A 12,798-nucleotide genomic window follows, 5' to 3' on the forward strand; every position below is an offset into this window, starting at 1 on the left:
GGTGGATGCTGATGTTGAGATTGTTGGTGAGGGAAGGGAGGTGAGAAGAGAGTGAGGGAGGGGAGAAGAGAGGGGAGGTGGGAAACCCATCGTTTTGTTTTCAAACTTTTTTTTCTTTAAATTTTTGGGCCAATGGTATTTTTGGAAAATCAAAATGGGTTCTAAATTAAGAAGGTCATATTGGGCTTTTTGATTTGGTTGGGTTTTACATCTAGAAATTAGGTAAAAGTACCCAAAAATCAAAGCCATATGGATGATTTTATATCCTTACCCATTTTAAGACCAAAACTCAAAATTTGAGCAAAAAATCTCAAAAATCCATCTCCAATGCTTTACCCAAATCCCTCCTCTCCAATGCTAAAAACTTATTAGTAATTTTCAAAACTGATCCAACTACTCAAGTGGGTCATTAGACTGAGCTAAGCAAAATACCAAAAAAAAATTAAAAAAAAACACCAATGGTGGACGTTGAACGGTCGGTGAAATTGTCGGAGCTTTGTTCGATCTGATGATTTGATACGTTGTTGAGCTTCACCGAAGTTGTGGAGCTCCGCCGAAGCTAACCAAAGCCGTCGATATGATAATTGTCTCTCCCCTCTTTTTTACATGGATGGCATTGGATATTCAAAATAACAAATTTGGGTACAAAAATGTGTTTTGGTATTAGAGATAGTCGTACTTAGAGCGAATTTTTACTAAAATTTTGACTCAAATAAAGAGAACAAAAGGATTACCCTTTTTTTTTTTTGAATTTTAAGTGATATATTATGGGATAATAACATGTCTTGTAAACTGAAAAATAAGCACTTAAAAAATAAAAATCTTAGTAGAACATGGTCTAAGGGCTGGAGATGCTCTAAGTATCCAATTTTGCGGTTCACCTTTTTATAATTTTTTTCCCACTGTTTTACAGTATAGATTTAAATATAAAATAATTTTTTTGGGAATGAATATATATACAGTCATTTTCAAATGAAGAAGTCCTTATTTTAGTTAAAATAAGGACCTCTCCATTTCTCCCATTTCCCGTTCGAATTACAATGATCCGAGCCGCTCAATATGTTCAGAACGTGATTTTAAGAGTAATCGCGAGGAATCAACAAAAAAAATGACCAGAAAGGGCTTCATCCAAGTAGTTTTTATTTGAACCGTTTGATAAAAAATAAACAAAAACTGTTCGGATGAAGCCTTTCCGGTTATTTTTTTTTGCTGATTTATCGCGGATACCCTTAAAATTACGTTCTGAATACATTGAGCGGCTTGGATCATCGAAATTCTATCGGAAAAGGGAGATCCTTATTTTATTAAGTTAATGTGGTCCTTAGGAGAAGGAGACTATATATATATACACACTTATAAAAAAGTGGGTGGCAAAAGCAAGACATTTCTAAAATGATTGTGAAATCAAGGATGTTGTATTTAGGATTCCTCTTAATAATTTCCTTAAGGCTCTGTTTGGAACTTGTAGAAAATGGATGAAAGGAAAATGAGAGAAAAATTGTACAATATACAATTCTAGAAATTTTTAATTTCTCTCATCTTTTTCTCTAAATCAAATAATTGGAGAGAATTTTTTTACTTTTTATTTTTTCCTTCCATTCTCTTCATTTCCACAAGATACAAAAAGAATAAATAAAATACAATTCACAAGTGAACGTTGACACAGTCAACACAGAGTCCCCCATTCTCCAGACGCATGACTCTCGCCGGCGCCTTCAAGTCCTCCTCTATCATCTCCTGGAAATCAGTACACTCTCTCTCTCTCTCTTTCTCAATGCATACCCCTCTCTCACTACACCAACATCCACATACATCTGTTTTGTCGTGATTCCAGACAGGCAAGCTACAGCAAACCCTAGCCAACTGCATAGAGAGGACCGGAAAGGCCCTGCATTCAGGCAGCACATCCACAGTCAAGATATCGCCGGAGTCCGCCGGCGTGGGGAGGTACTTCGTGTGTCGTTCGCAGCTGATTCCGGCGTCGATTGAGTTCGCGAGAGAGAGCCCTCTCTGTACTACTCTGCATAAGGATGGGCACAGCGTCCGGACCGTTGAGCACATGCTCTCCGCCTTGGAGGCCACCGGCGTTGATAATTGCCGCATCGAGGTCAAGAGCTCCGACTCTGAGGATCCATCTGTTGAGGTAGGTTGCAAAAAAATCTTTTATTATTCTTAGATATAAACGTACATATTCACATATAGATGTGTATTCTAATTTAAATAAACTTAGAAACGGAGAACACTATAATTGTTATGACCAAATTCTCGAAGCTGTGAAGCTGTGTCGCAATTCGCAAAAGAGATTTCAAATATTGTCCTAATAAAAAATAGTAATTATCAACTACTAATTTACATTTAGGATGCGTTTCCACTATATTATTGGACTACAGGCTAGTTATAGTAGTCAAGTTGTTTCCCCTAAATGGTATTTTAGTTGATGTATGCAAGGAGAATGATCTGCCGAGAAATCTATGAAAACATAGGGTTTAGTCCATTAGTTCAGTGGGAACAATCGGTAGCAATTGGTCTAGGAACAAGTGCCACAAGACATGAGCAATGTTATAGCCTTCCAAAGATGGATTGAGGGCCAGATAAGTCTAGGCAACTGCCCTACCCATGTTTCATATTCTGCCAGGATGGTAGTAGTTTTTATTTCAAAAACGTTAAAATTGTATAAATTTGCCCGCCAACATCATTTTGAACAACTCCCCGCCCTACATCATTTTGAACAACTCAACGCCCGCCCAACCAAAAGTTTTAGAAAAAATAATGTTGTTTAAACAGAAGTTTTATTTTTTGTGATATTATTTTGCTTTTCACATGGTCCATAGGGATGCACAAGATTGTATGCAGTTAAATTTTAGATGACGATATCTTATTAATTGAATAAGTTGATCGAAAATATGTACAATAATCTTTGTAGAAGTTTGTATTCTTATGCTTGATATTGGCAATTTAAAATAAATTTTGCCTTTTATATGTTGTAATTTCCTTTAATTTCCGTAGACCCAATCAATCCTGCGTCCATCTGTGTAGCGTTCTAGGTAATCCCCCTCATGTTGGTCTGGTGTGATTAATCATCCGATGTGCTTGTATATCTCCTCATTAATAGTCCAACCTATCAGCGAGACCTTGGACAAGGGATTATCTTGTGGAACTGGAGAAATCAAATTCGTGCTATGTGAGTTCAACTCTAGGTTAAAAGTTATGACAGTTTCAGGCTTCTAAGAATAAGTTTCAAAGATAGAAATATTGCATGTCATTGGCAAAATGGCGAGAAATAATCTTGGTGTTTATACAACTAATTTTTTACTCATTTGCTACTTCTTTATGGGCACAAGGAGTTCATGGATAATGGTCCCAAAAATTTGGGTACACAACCTTGCTTAAAAAATCTTTGGTTTTGTTTGTGGTTTTCGGCTTCTATAGATATGCATTTTGTAAATATGGTAGCCTCTGTAAAATTTGGGAGGTTTATCACATGCTTCTAAATTTCTTCAATTCATATGAACATTGTACTTAATTTGAATCATGTAAACAATTCCATGACTATGTGCTCACTAGTTTTGTGTAGCTCGGTTTGAGTTCCAGGATGTGGAAATGTTCAATGTAGCATGGAGACTAATAGTAACCATTCAAATTGTCCCAGGTTCCTATTCTTGATGGGTCTGCGAGGGAATGGGTGGAAGCAATTGAGCAAGTTGGGTTAAAGGTGGCCACAGATCAAGGTGGGAACAATTGTGAAAAAATGGCTCCTTTTCTTAATGAAACTCTTCATGTGAGGAAGAATGATTCTTTTGTGGCCGCAATCCCTTCTTCAGAAGTTCACATCACTTGTGGAATTGACTTCTCACAGGTATATTTTCTGTAGCTTTGCTAAAATAGATCAGAAGCAACTCATTGTAGTGCCTTGTGAAAACTTTTGTTTATTTACGTTCTTGTGAGTAACATCCTTTGCTTTCTTGCTTTCCCAAGTACCCAGAGAGTGCAATTTCAGGAATTATTTTCAAAAAATTTATCTGCATTACAGAGGTCTAGTGTTTTGCTCTTCTTCTTGATTCTTTCATCTTTGTGTTGAAAGGATTTTCTACTTTGTTGAATTGCTTCTACTTTTAAGCATTTGATAGTCAATAATGCTACATACAAAAGATTTACCATAACTACGTGTGTATGTAGCATTATTGTTTGATAGTGCAACCACTTGGCATATTTGTGTGTGTGTGAGAGTGTTAGGATACTTTTCAAAAATAATAATGATAATAATATAAACAATAAATTATAATAATAAATATAGAATGAATTAAAAAATAAATAAATAGAATGAAACAAGCAAATAAATAAAATACTACTAATCCATTAAAACATACTTTGTGTTAGAAGGATAGAGGTTCTTACTGGCAATTCTGACTTGGTCTTTCTCACTAGGCCGCTCTACTATCTTAGGAACCATAGGTGTCCACCCCATCACAAATTCGGTGAACGTTAACTCGTTGCCTATAACTCTCTCCAAGTGGTCTCGAGCACATTATAGATGTATTGACTAACAAAAACGTTCCCAAGGTCATCCAATGTTCTTTTCTTGGATGAGTCTGACGACATGAAGCATTGAAGCGCAGTGCGAATCAGTGCCCTATGAACAATCGGGCTAGCAATTCTGACACCGTCCCCATTGGATCTTAGGTATCCGCGTACGCATAAAGTGAGTTTCAGGATGTTCAGTCCCCTCAAAGTTTCCAAAGTTGGACATTTTGAATTTCTCTAGCTATTTGGCACCGGGGAACGACCGGAGTTTATTCATATCAAGGGTGCGAGCCCCTAAGTCTTTGGACCTCTGAAGGGCCTTTTCGAGCTTCTCCACCTTTGGCTAGAATATCAAGTGTTTGGTCCTATCGTCAACTTGTGGGTTTGCTTGGTCTTAGAGCATATGTAAGTCTGGTTTTGTGACAATTAATCTCTGTACATGCAAAACCATTAGATGGTTATTTTAACTAATTAAGAAAAAAATTTATTTTTACCAAGAATAATACACCTTCAAAATTCTTGACAAGTTGACAGTATCTACAAACATTTGAACATCATCCAATGCCCTATAAACCACAAAAAAAAAAAAAAAAAAAAAACCTTAGTGCTAAAGAAAGGAAAGCGCATACAATGTGCGCACGCATCACATTGATTTTTATAGATAAAAACGTACATCCTGAGGGTATTCGATGACCCATTGAGCTCTTTGAATGGCTCTTAGGCTCCAATTTTTCGTGTTGTATTGAAAAGTACTGGGTGTTCTATTGTGGCCTCTTCATTTTTTCTTTAAAACCTCGAATACATGTTTTCTGGACACAACATTGGAGCCCTCGCATTTTGAAGGTCTAATAGATTAAAATGTTTCAACTATAACACAAGTAAAATCTCAAAAATAGCAAGTTTGTATAAAATGTAGTCACTAGGGCTGTAAAGGAACTGAGCCGTTCGTGAACTATTCGAGGCTTGACTCGGTAAAGGCTCGTCCGAGTTCGATTTGTCTACTAAATGAACCGAACCTAGACCTCAATTTTAGGCTAGTTTCATAAATGAGCCGAATATGAACGCAACAGTATTCGGCTCGATTAGGCTCGCGAACCTGGAGGATATGTGTATCATGAGGATTTTATATAGTTATATAGTGAAAATTTTAAAACTTGTACAAGTCTAAACATTTACAATTACTAGAAATTTACTTATGTATATGTTTTCATCATTTTATATGTATATGAACATATTTATGTACATAATGAAAAATTATTTACAGTTTTAGACCTGTATGAGAGCATAAAAATATGATCTTATTGGATCGTTAAGGCTCGTGAAAAGCTCGAGTTCGACCCAAACCTGGGCAAGCTTGGTTCTAGTTTGGCTCGTCATAATTTTCATTGAGTTCGGCTCGAGCTCGAGTTCGCTAAAAAACTTAATGAACGAATCTGAACATTTTAATATTCAGCTCGTTTACAGCCCCTAGTAGTCACAAACATTTATGCTACATTGCAACCGAATTTTGTGAGGAAACATCATCAAACAAACATTAAATGTCTGAAGACACCCCATTTGGGCCTTCTTTGTTTTTTTAAGCAATTGTTGGATGTGCCCCTATGAGAAAAATGGATCCTAATACCGGAAGATAACCTTAAACTAAGTAATAAATGTCTGACGCTTTACAAACATTTTCTCGGTAAAGCCTCCCAAACAAAGAAAAGAGCCACACATGATATTTAACCCACCCAAACCCCAAAAATCAAAAGTTGAAAATGAATCTCTCCAGTTTGGAATCAATCATGAAAGGAGTTTTGAATTACCTTGTGAAAAAGATTTCTGATTGGCAGCCTAACTAAGGCGATGGTTCCCAAGTCCTGTTACTCCCAAAAAAAATTTAAATTAGGGCGAAGCTAAAAATCTATAGACTTAGGGCAATATTCAGGGATATGCTTTGAGTGTAAATAGATAGGTGTTAGGAGATGAAATTGATCGGAGGACAACATGAGTCTACGTACTCCCCATTTTTTGAATAATACGAGCATCGCTAATGAGTCCTTTTTAAATAGACGTAACATAAATCATTCATCTGTCTCAACTTTCTATTGAGTTGTTACATAGATCTTTGCTCTAATTCATGTATTATGGACCGTTTGTTTGCCTCTCCACGTGCGAGTCGGGAGTCGCATGTGCGGGGAGTGTTGGAGTATGTCCCCATTGGTTAATTATCTCCTCCAAAACTTAAGCCTGGATGCCTCTCCACTTATTTCCAATTGGTTTGAGTTGGATGCTTTAACATGGTATCAGAGCTAGGGTTTCGAAAAAATTTGTCCCCCTGTTTGTGCCTTAAGTGCACCGTTGTTTGTTGAGATCCATGTGTTATGGATCGTTTGTTACCTTTCCACGTGCAGTTGAGGGTCGCATGTCCGGGGGAGTGTTGGAGTTTGCCCTACATCGGTTAATTATCTCCTCCAAAACTACTAATGAGCCTGGGCGGCCTTTCCCCTCATTGCCAATTGGTTTTGAGTTGGATAATTTAACGTGGTCTATGTGGACTCTCTTGTATGAGTAGGAAAAGTGACGTCATTATTTAGTTGGCTAGTTTTCACATGCTACACGCGATGAGACTGAACAATAATTTGTTTCAGGTGCCTGCTATCGGCTGCCAGTGGTTTTCTTCCTTCTCAGTGGGTGGCTCTTTCTATGCTAAACAAATAGCCCCTTCAAGAACATTTTGCATTTATGAAGAGGTAAAAATCCATTATTACACAATGAATGCAAATGCAGACTTCGACTATTAAAAGGAAATAGCGATGTTAGTGTTTATTACCTACTACATGTTATTGTTCTTGTTTCTGCCACCTCCTGATTTTGTCAAGGGAATTGGAAGCAAATTTAATCGATGGGTTCTGTGCAATGATAAAGTTGTCTTTCTTATTATCCTTTGTAAGTAAATAATGAGAGTGACACGTTTCAATTCACCTGAATATGCTCTCTCTGGTTGGTTTATGCTATTTGGTTTTTCTTGAAGCACTGGTAACCCTTCTCAACTTGAGGATTTCGTCTTTACCGTTTATTTTAGGTTTGTATGTAATTAATCCTTTCTAGATCATTTAAATGTCCACTGAACAGAAGAACCTATTGTTTTGCTGAGTTTAGAAGCTCGGAAAGAAGTGATCTGTCTTGTTTCTATTTTAATCTTCTTGCCCTTCATGTAGTAGTTCCAAAGTCCGTCTTTGATATTGTTGCAGGTGCAGCGTATGCGTGATGCAGGACTCATTAAAGGTGGCTCAGAAGAAAATGCCATTGTTTGTAGGTGAGGAGCTTAATTTTTTGTTTTGTTAATAACTTAGCGAGGATGCATTTTATTATTTTCAGGAATTGACTCTTTTCTTGCATGATATTTGTTGGTGCAATAGCTCAAGACTGTATTCTAATAAAATTTAACCACTTACCAGGCGGTTTAGTGATAAGGCTGTGGAACGATTGTAAGATACTCCCTCCGTCTCAATTTAAATGCTCTCTACGGAAATCCGTGCAATTTCGAACCCAAGAAAAACCTATTTTTACATATTATTATTATTATTTATTTTCTTACACTTGAATACTTTAATTTGGTGTAAGAAAATAAAAAAAAATGTAGAAATATGTTGTTTTTTTTTTAGTTTGAAATTGCAAAGATTTTCGTAAGGAGCATTTAAATTGGGTCGGAGGGTAGATGCGAGATTGTAAATTGTAGCTTGAAAAGCCTTTGGTAAAAGCTTGCTCAGATCAAGCACCATTTAAAACAAAGGGTGAATTTCTCATTGTTTTTTTGGTCCGAGAAAGTTAGAAGTGTTGTAGTTAGTAAGGGTTGAACTCCAGTCAAATGCATTAGAGTACATGGTGCCTACCATTGGGCTACCATTGTTGAACTTTCTTATGTTCTCTAAACCAGAGTTCACCTTTAAAAATAAAATCAAATAAATGTATACCACCCTGTAACATTGTTGAGCATTTAGCCGGATGTACGGGAAATAGGAAACCTGTCCAAACTATTCTAAATCCACAATATCCATCTTTATGCTGCAATTGGATATTTGAATTACTTCTCAAGAACCAAATTTGGAGAAAAGGAAATAGCAACTTCATGCAGAAAGATTGTCAGTGGAACCACCGATGGTTTTATGGCTAGGTACTGAAATTTAAACCTATCCCCTGACTCTTCATTTTGTTCTATTGACTACACGTTGTATTGAATTGTCTAATTGTTTGGGCCCTGTTTGATAAGTCTCCAAAGACTTGGGATTGGATTACGAAGCCCGTGGGGCCCCTAAGCTCACGTTTGGGTTTTCCAAAAGTTCCCGGATTATGAAGCCCATCGGCCTAGGAATCCCCCCACTTGCTAATACCTTGGGGGAGTAGGTATTGCCAATCCTGTCCGGAGTTGCCTCTTGCAAAATTTCTCATTCGCCCATGTCTCACTCACTAATTCCCCAAAATACACGTGTTTAAACTATTTCACGTACCCAAAAAAAAAAAAAAAAACCTAGTAGTATAATATGAAATTTTAATACCGTGTTTATAATGAGTTTTAAGTTTAGTTTGGCTCAAGGTAAGTTTCAGTCTAGACTACATTTTGAGAGGATAATAAAATGTTCTCTTTCTGTTTTCTCCTCTTTGCAGGACATGAATAAAAAGCATATGCGTATGTCATATTTTTTTACCTCTTACATATGATTATGGATTTTTAAAAAAAAACTGCAAAATGAGTAATGACAATTGATTAAAATGTCATGGTAAACAAAGATAAAATACACATAGGTTAAAATGTACGTCCTCATTTTGTCTCAACAATAAATGATTTGGTGTGACGTACTTAACCTTTACGTTTTCCCAAACCAACAAAAGAAAGAAAGAAAGATACTATGTATTAGCTCTGTACCAAACGAGGCATTTGAAACTGGAGGATATGGTTGTTATGCTTCAGTTTTGCGTAAGGGTAAAAATGAAAATGTATACTTTCAATCCAGTCTTGTCCCATGTGAAACAAACATGGTAATGGCAATCCTATCTTTTAATTCGGTGTACAAACATGCAAATTATCAATTCCATCTCATTACCAATCTCAATCTTAATCCCATCTCCTTAGGAATCCCACCCATCTATCACAGTTATCAAATGAGGCCTTGGTTCTTAGTTTTCACTTGTCAGCCACAAAATTAAATGCTTATGTCGATGCCCTGCTTTTGGATTCAGAACTTTCCCATGCCTTGGTACAAAGTGATTGTGTTTTCTGCATGCTAAGTTGCTGTATCACTCTTCATCTATGTAGTACAGATGTTGACACAAACATGGATATAGGACACGACAATTCTCACAGAAATAGGAGCCCTGACACCCCAAGGGGCACATCAAATTTAAATAAAAAAAAAAAATCATGTTTTTAGTTATGCAAACTTACATTGTAACCACTAACCACTAACATTTGTTACACTACTCCATCACCACCTTCTTTTGTAAAGAATTCAATTCGTTTTTAACCTTGTTTTATTGCACCACTTTCGAGATTTGGCCTCAGCAAGATGGAAGTTGTCTAACTTGTATTGAAACATTATGTAAACCTATTGGCAGTGCCGCAGCGAGCCTCTAAATTTCCAGATTTGCGTTTTTTTCTCTAGGGTTTGGGTGCCCGCTTAAAGTTCTTATTTGTTTAGGAGCCGTATTTTGTTTCTCTTTTTTTGTTCTCTGCTTCTTTGTCCTTTTCTTTTCTTCTTTGGCGACGTTAAATCACTAACCTCGTGTTATACAGTACCAGTAGAGGTTGGTTGAATCCACCATTGCGCTTCCAGGACGAACCTTGTCGACATAAGGTCTTAGATCTTATTGGTGACTTTTCCCTTTTTGCACGGTGTGGTAGTCAAGGGCTTCCAGTGGCACACTTGGTGGCTTACAAGGCATGTATCCCTTTTGTTCCATCTTTGTTGGTAGCTCTTATATTACTCATAAAATCTGGTCTATGAACTCTTTTGTTCCATGTTTGTTGGTAGCTCTTATATTACTCATAAAGTCTGGTCTATGAACTGCAAATACTATTGCAATATGGTGTTGTGTTGGGGACTAGTTGGCAACTTAATTGGCTATAACAATGGACAGGTCTAAGTTTAATCCAAACGAAAAAAATAGACACAATGGGCAAGACTGTTTGCTTGCATGTTTCCGATCAAGTGCGTAGTTTTATTTTATTTTATTTATTTATTTATTTATTATCACAGTGCATAGTTATATCAGGGCGTTTAAGGAAAGAAGCAGGTATTATTGGTAGTCAACTTTGACCTATTTGCTTGGATGGCTTCACTGTAGCTGTCCTTCATAATGTTGATATTTGTAGAACTCTTTAAAGATATTTCCTGTGCATCTACATCAGCTCCATGAGCAATATGCAATTTAATTAGAATGGTGGTCTGACCACAAATTTAACCCTCTCGATTGACCAGATTTTCTCTCCTTAAATGGTCTCTATGATCCTTTCTCACAGTTGATTTTCTTGGTTAGTTACCAACTTATCAAGTTGATAAATTTGCTAAGTGAAATGTATGTGGTGCAGAGTGGCCATGCATTACATGCTGACTTCGTTCGCTGCCTGCTGAGAATTGATTAAGGGCAGAAGTTGCAACATGCGTCAATGGAAGAACCTATTGTTTGGATTTTTAGGCCCCTGCTCAGTAAATAGTTTCAACTCCACTAATTTAACCTCCGTATGGTAAGGTTCGCTGATTCTTCAAGAGATGTGTGAATCTTTATTGGAAAGAATCATATCGCCTCGTTTCTGAAGGTAAATGATTTTCCCGCTCTACTTTATAAATGCACTCCCAATGTTGTTTACTTCATATGCCATTGCCATGTGTAATTTATTCTCAAACTTTTGGCACTTGAAGACAAACTTTGGAGTGTATTTATAAAGAAGTCTCGAGTCGACTGCAAATAGCATCCCATTTATGTGGTGCGAGCCATATTTTTTTTTAAACAGTGCCTTTCTGTGGAAAAGAAGCTTTTGTTTCGATTTCTGGCAGTTACATTTCTCCTCCCTCATCCCCTATTTTGTCTTGTAATTCTATTCTTTTGTACTCATCGCATAGAAATGGTGTTTTTACTTTTTTCCATTTTGTTTAAATTACAGATGGTAGTTTGAATTCCGGTGAGTTGGAATACCAATATCTGATTGTCTTTCGCACTCAATTTTTTGGTTTCAAAAACGAGAGAACAGTAAGGCCTAGTTTCCCCAAAAATGCTTGGGGTTTTTTTCCTGTTTTGTTTTTATTCAAGATTGGGCTGAAATTGCTAAATTTTGGATATAAAAGAGGGTAAAAGTCATAATTTCGGTCGGTGTCGGGTCGGCCCCTAGGGCACTATTCGCCTTGCCTTGGCCTTAGCCCAGTACTTCCTTTAGAATAAAAACCTTGGCTTGCTTGGTTTTTATTTTTTCGATTTCTCTTGCCGAGTTGAACCAATAACTTACAAAAATTTGACGTAAAATTAATAAATGCGAAAAAAATTGAATAAAGACAAAATAGAAAAAAGCCCAGTTTTTTTTTTTTTTTTTGTTGTTGTGGGGAAACTAGGCCTAATTGCAATATTTTGTGAAGGGTGAAATATGTTTGCCGAGACAACAGAAACAGATAAGTCACTGGAAATGGTTTTCTACGGTTGCTGCATGAAGGAAATTAATACTAAGTCGCAATCCCTAACAAGATGTGCAGCAGCAGTAGAATAACCACACTGGGAAAATGAAGCCACACCATATATCATTATGAAATTTTTGGATGCCAATCGGGTACCCTATCGGCGATTTGGACCGTCGTCCAAAAGCATTTTGGATGGTCTAGATTTATTCCCCCTCTCTCACTTCACCCCACCCCGCCACTCTCTCTGCTCTTTCTCTCTCTGAAATTTGGATTGTTCGAAATGTGTTCTGACGTTCCGGATCGCTGAGGATCGCTGACAGACACGTGGTACCCCACCGGCACCCGAAAACTTCTCCTATAAAACCATTGTAGCTTGAGTATTAATGGATTGACTGAGAGAAGTTTCTCAAATTCTGTATGCATATTTAGAAACTGTTGGAGCCTTTCTAATAGGAGTAAAAGTCAATAACGCATTATCTTTCTGTATGTATTGGTATAAAGGATTTGTGGACTTTTTGTAGAGGGAAAGAAAAAATGATGGTAGCATCGAAGAATGAATTGTTTTTGTGGAGAAATTTTATTGTATTGGTAATCATTTTTTTTTCAGTTTTCAGTTTTTATTTTCAGAATT

General features: G+C 36.9%; 1 protein-coding gene across 2 annotated transcripts; it reads left to right on the plus strand.

Annotated features, from left to right (window-relative positions):
- The first annotated feature begins 1,602 nt into the window (after positions 1 to 1,602).
- On the plus strand, positions 1,603 to 11,713 carry LOC131300077 (probable UDP-3-O-acyl-N-acetylglucosamine deacetylase 1, mitochondrial). 2 transcript variants are annotated; one of them, XM_058325733.1, is made up of 7 exons: positions 1,603 to 1,747; positions 1,835 to 2,143; positions 3,650 to 3,856; positions 7,152 to 7,253; positions 7,755 to 7,819; positions 10,295 to 10,439; positions 11,090 to 11,713. In XM_058325733.1, exons 1-7 carry the CDS (start codon positions 1,697 to 1,699, stop codon positions 11,141 to 11,143), a joined length of 933 nt encoding a protein of 310 aa, XP_058181716.1. In that variant the 5' UTR covers positions 1,603 to 1,696; the 3' UTR covers positions 11,144 to 11,713. The 2 variants fall into 2 exon arrangements, with proteins under 2 accessions (XP_058181716.1, XP_058181717.1); XM_058325734.1 differs by lacking the exon at positions 10,295 to 10,439.
- The last annotated feature ends 1,085 nt before the right edge of the window (positions 11,714 to 12,798 follow it).

This window comes from Rhododendron vialii, chromosome 9a (assembly GCF_030253575.1).
Source record: "Rhododendron vialii isolate Sample 1 chromosome 9a, ASM3025357v1".
Taxonomy (NCBI): Eukaryota; Viridiplantae; Streptophyta; class Magnoliopsida; order Ericales; family Ericaceae; genus Rhododendron; species Rhododendron vialii.

Coding starts and splice junctions, on each gene's coding strand:
- LOC131300077 (XM_058325733.1), top strand. CDS start 1,697: ATGACTCTCGCCGGCGCCTTCAAGTCCTCCTCTATCATCTCCTGGAAA. Junction 1,748..1,834: donor CTATCATCTCCTGGAAATCA/GTACACTCTCTC, acceptor TCGTGATTCCAG/ACAGGCAAGCTACAGCAAAC. Junction 7,820..10,294: donor GAAAATGCCATTGTTTGTAG/GTGAGGAGCTTA, acceptor CGTGTTATACAG/TACCAGTAGAGGTTGGTTGA.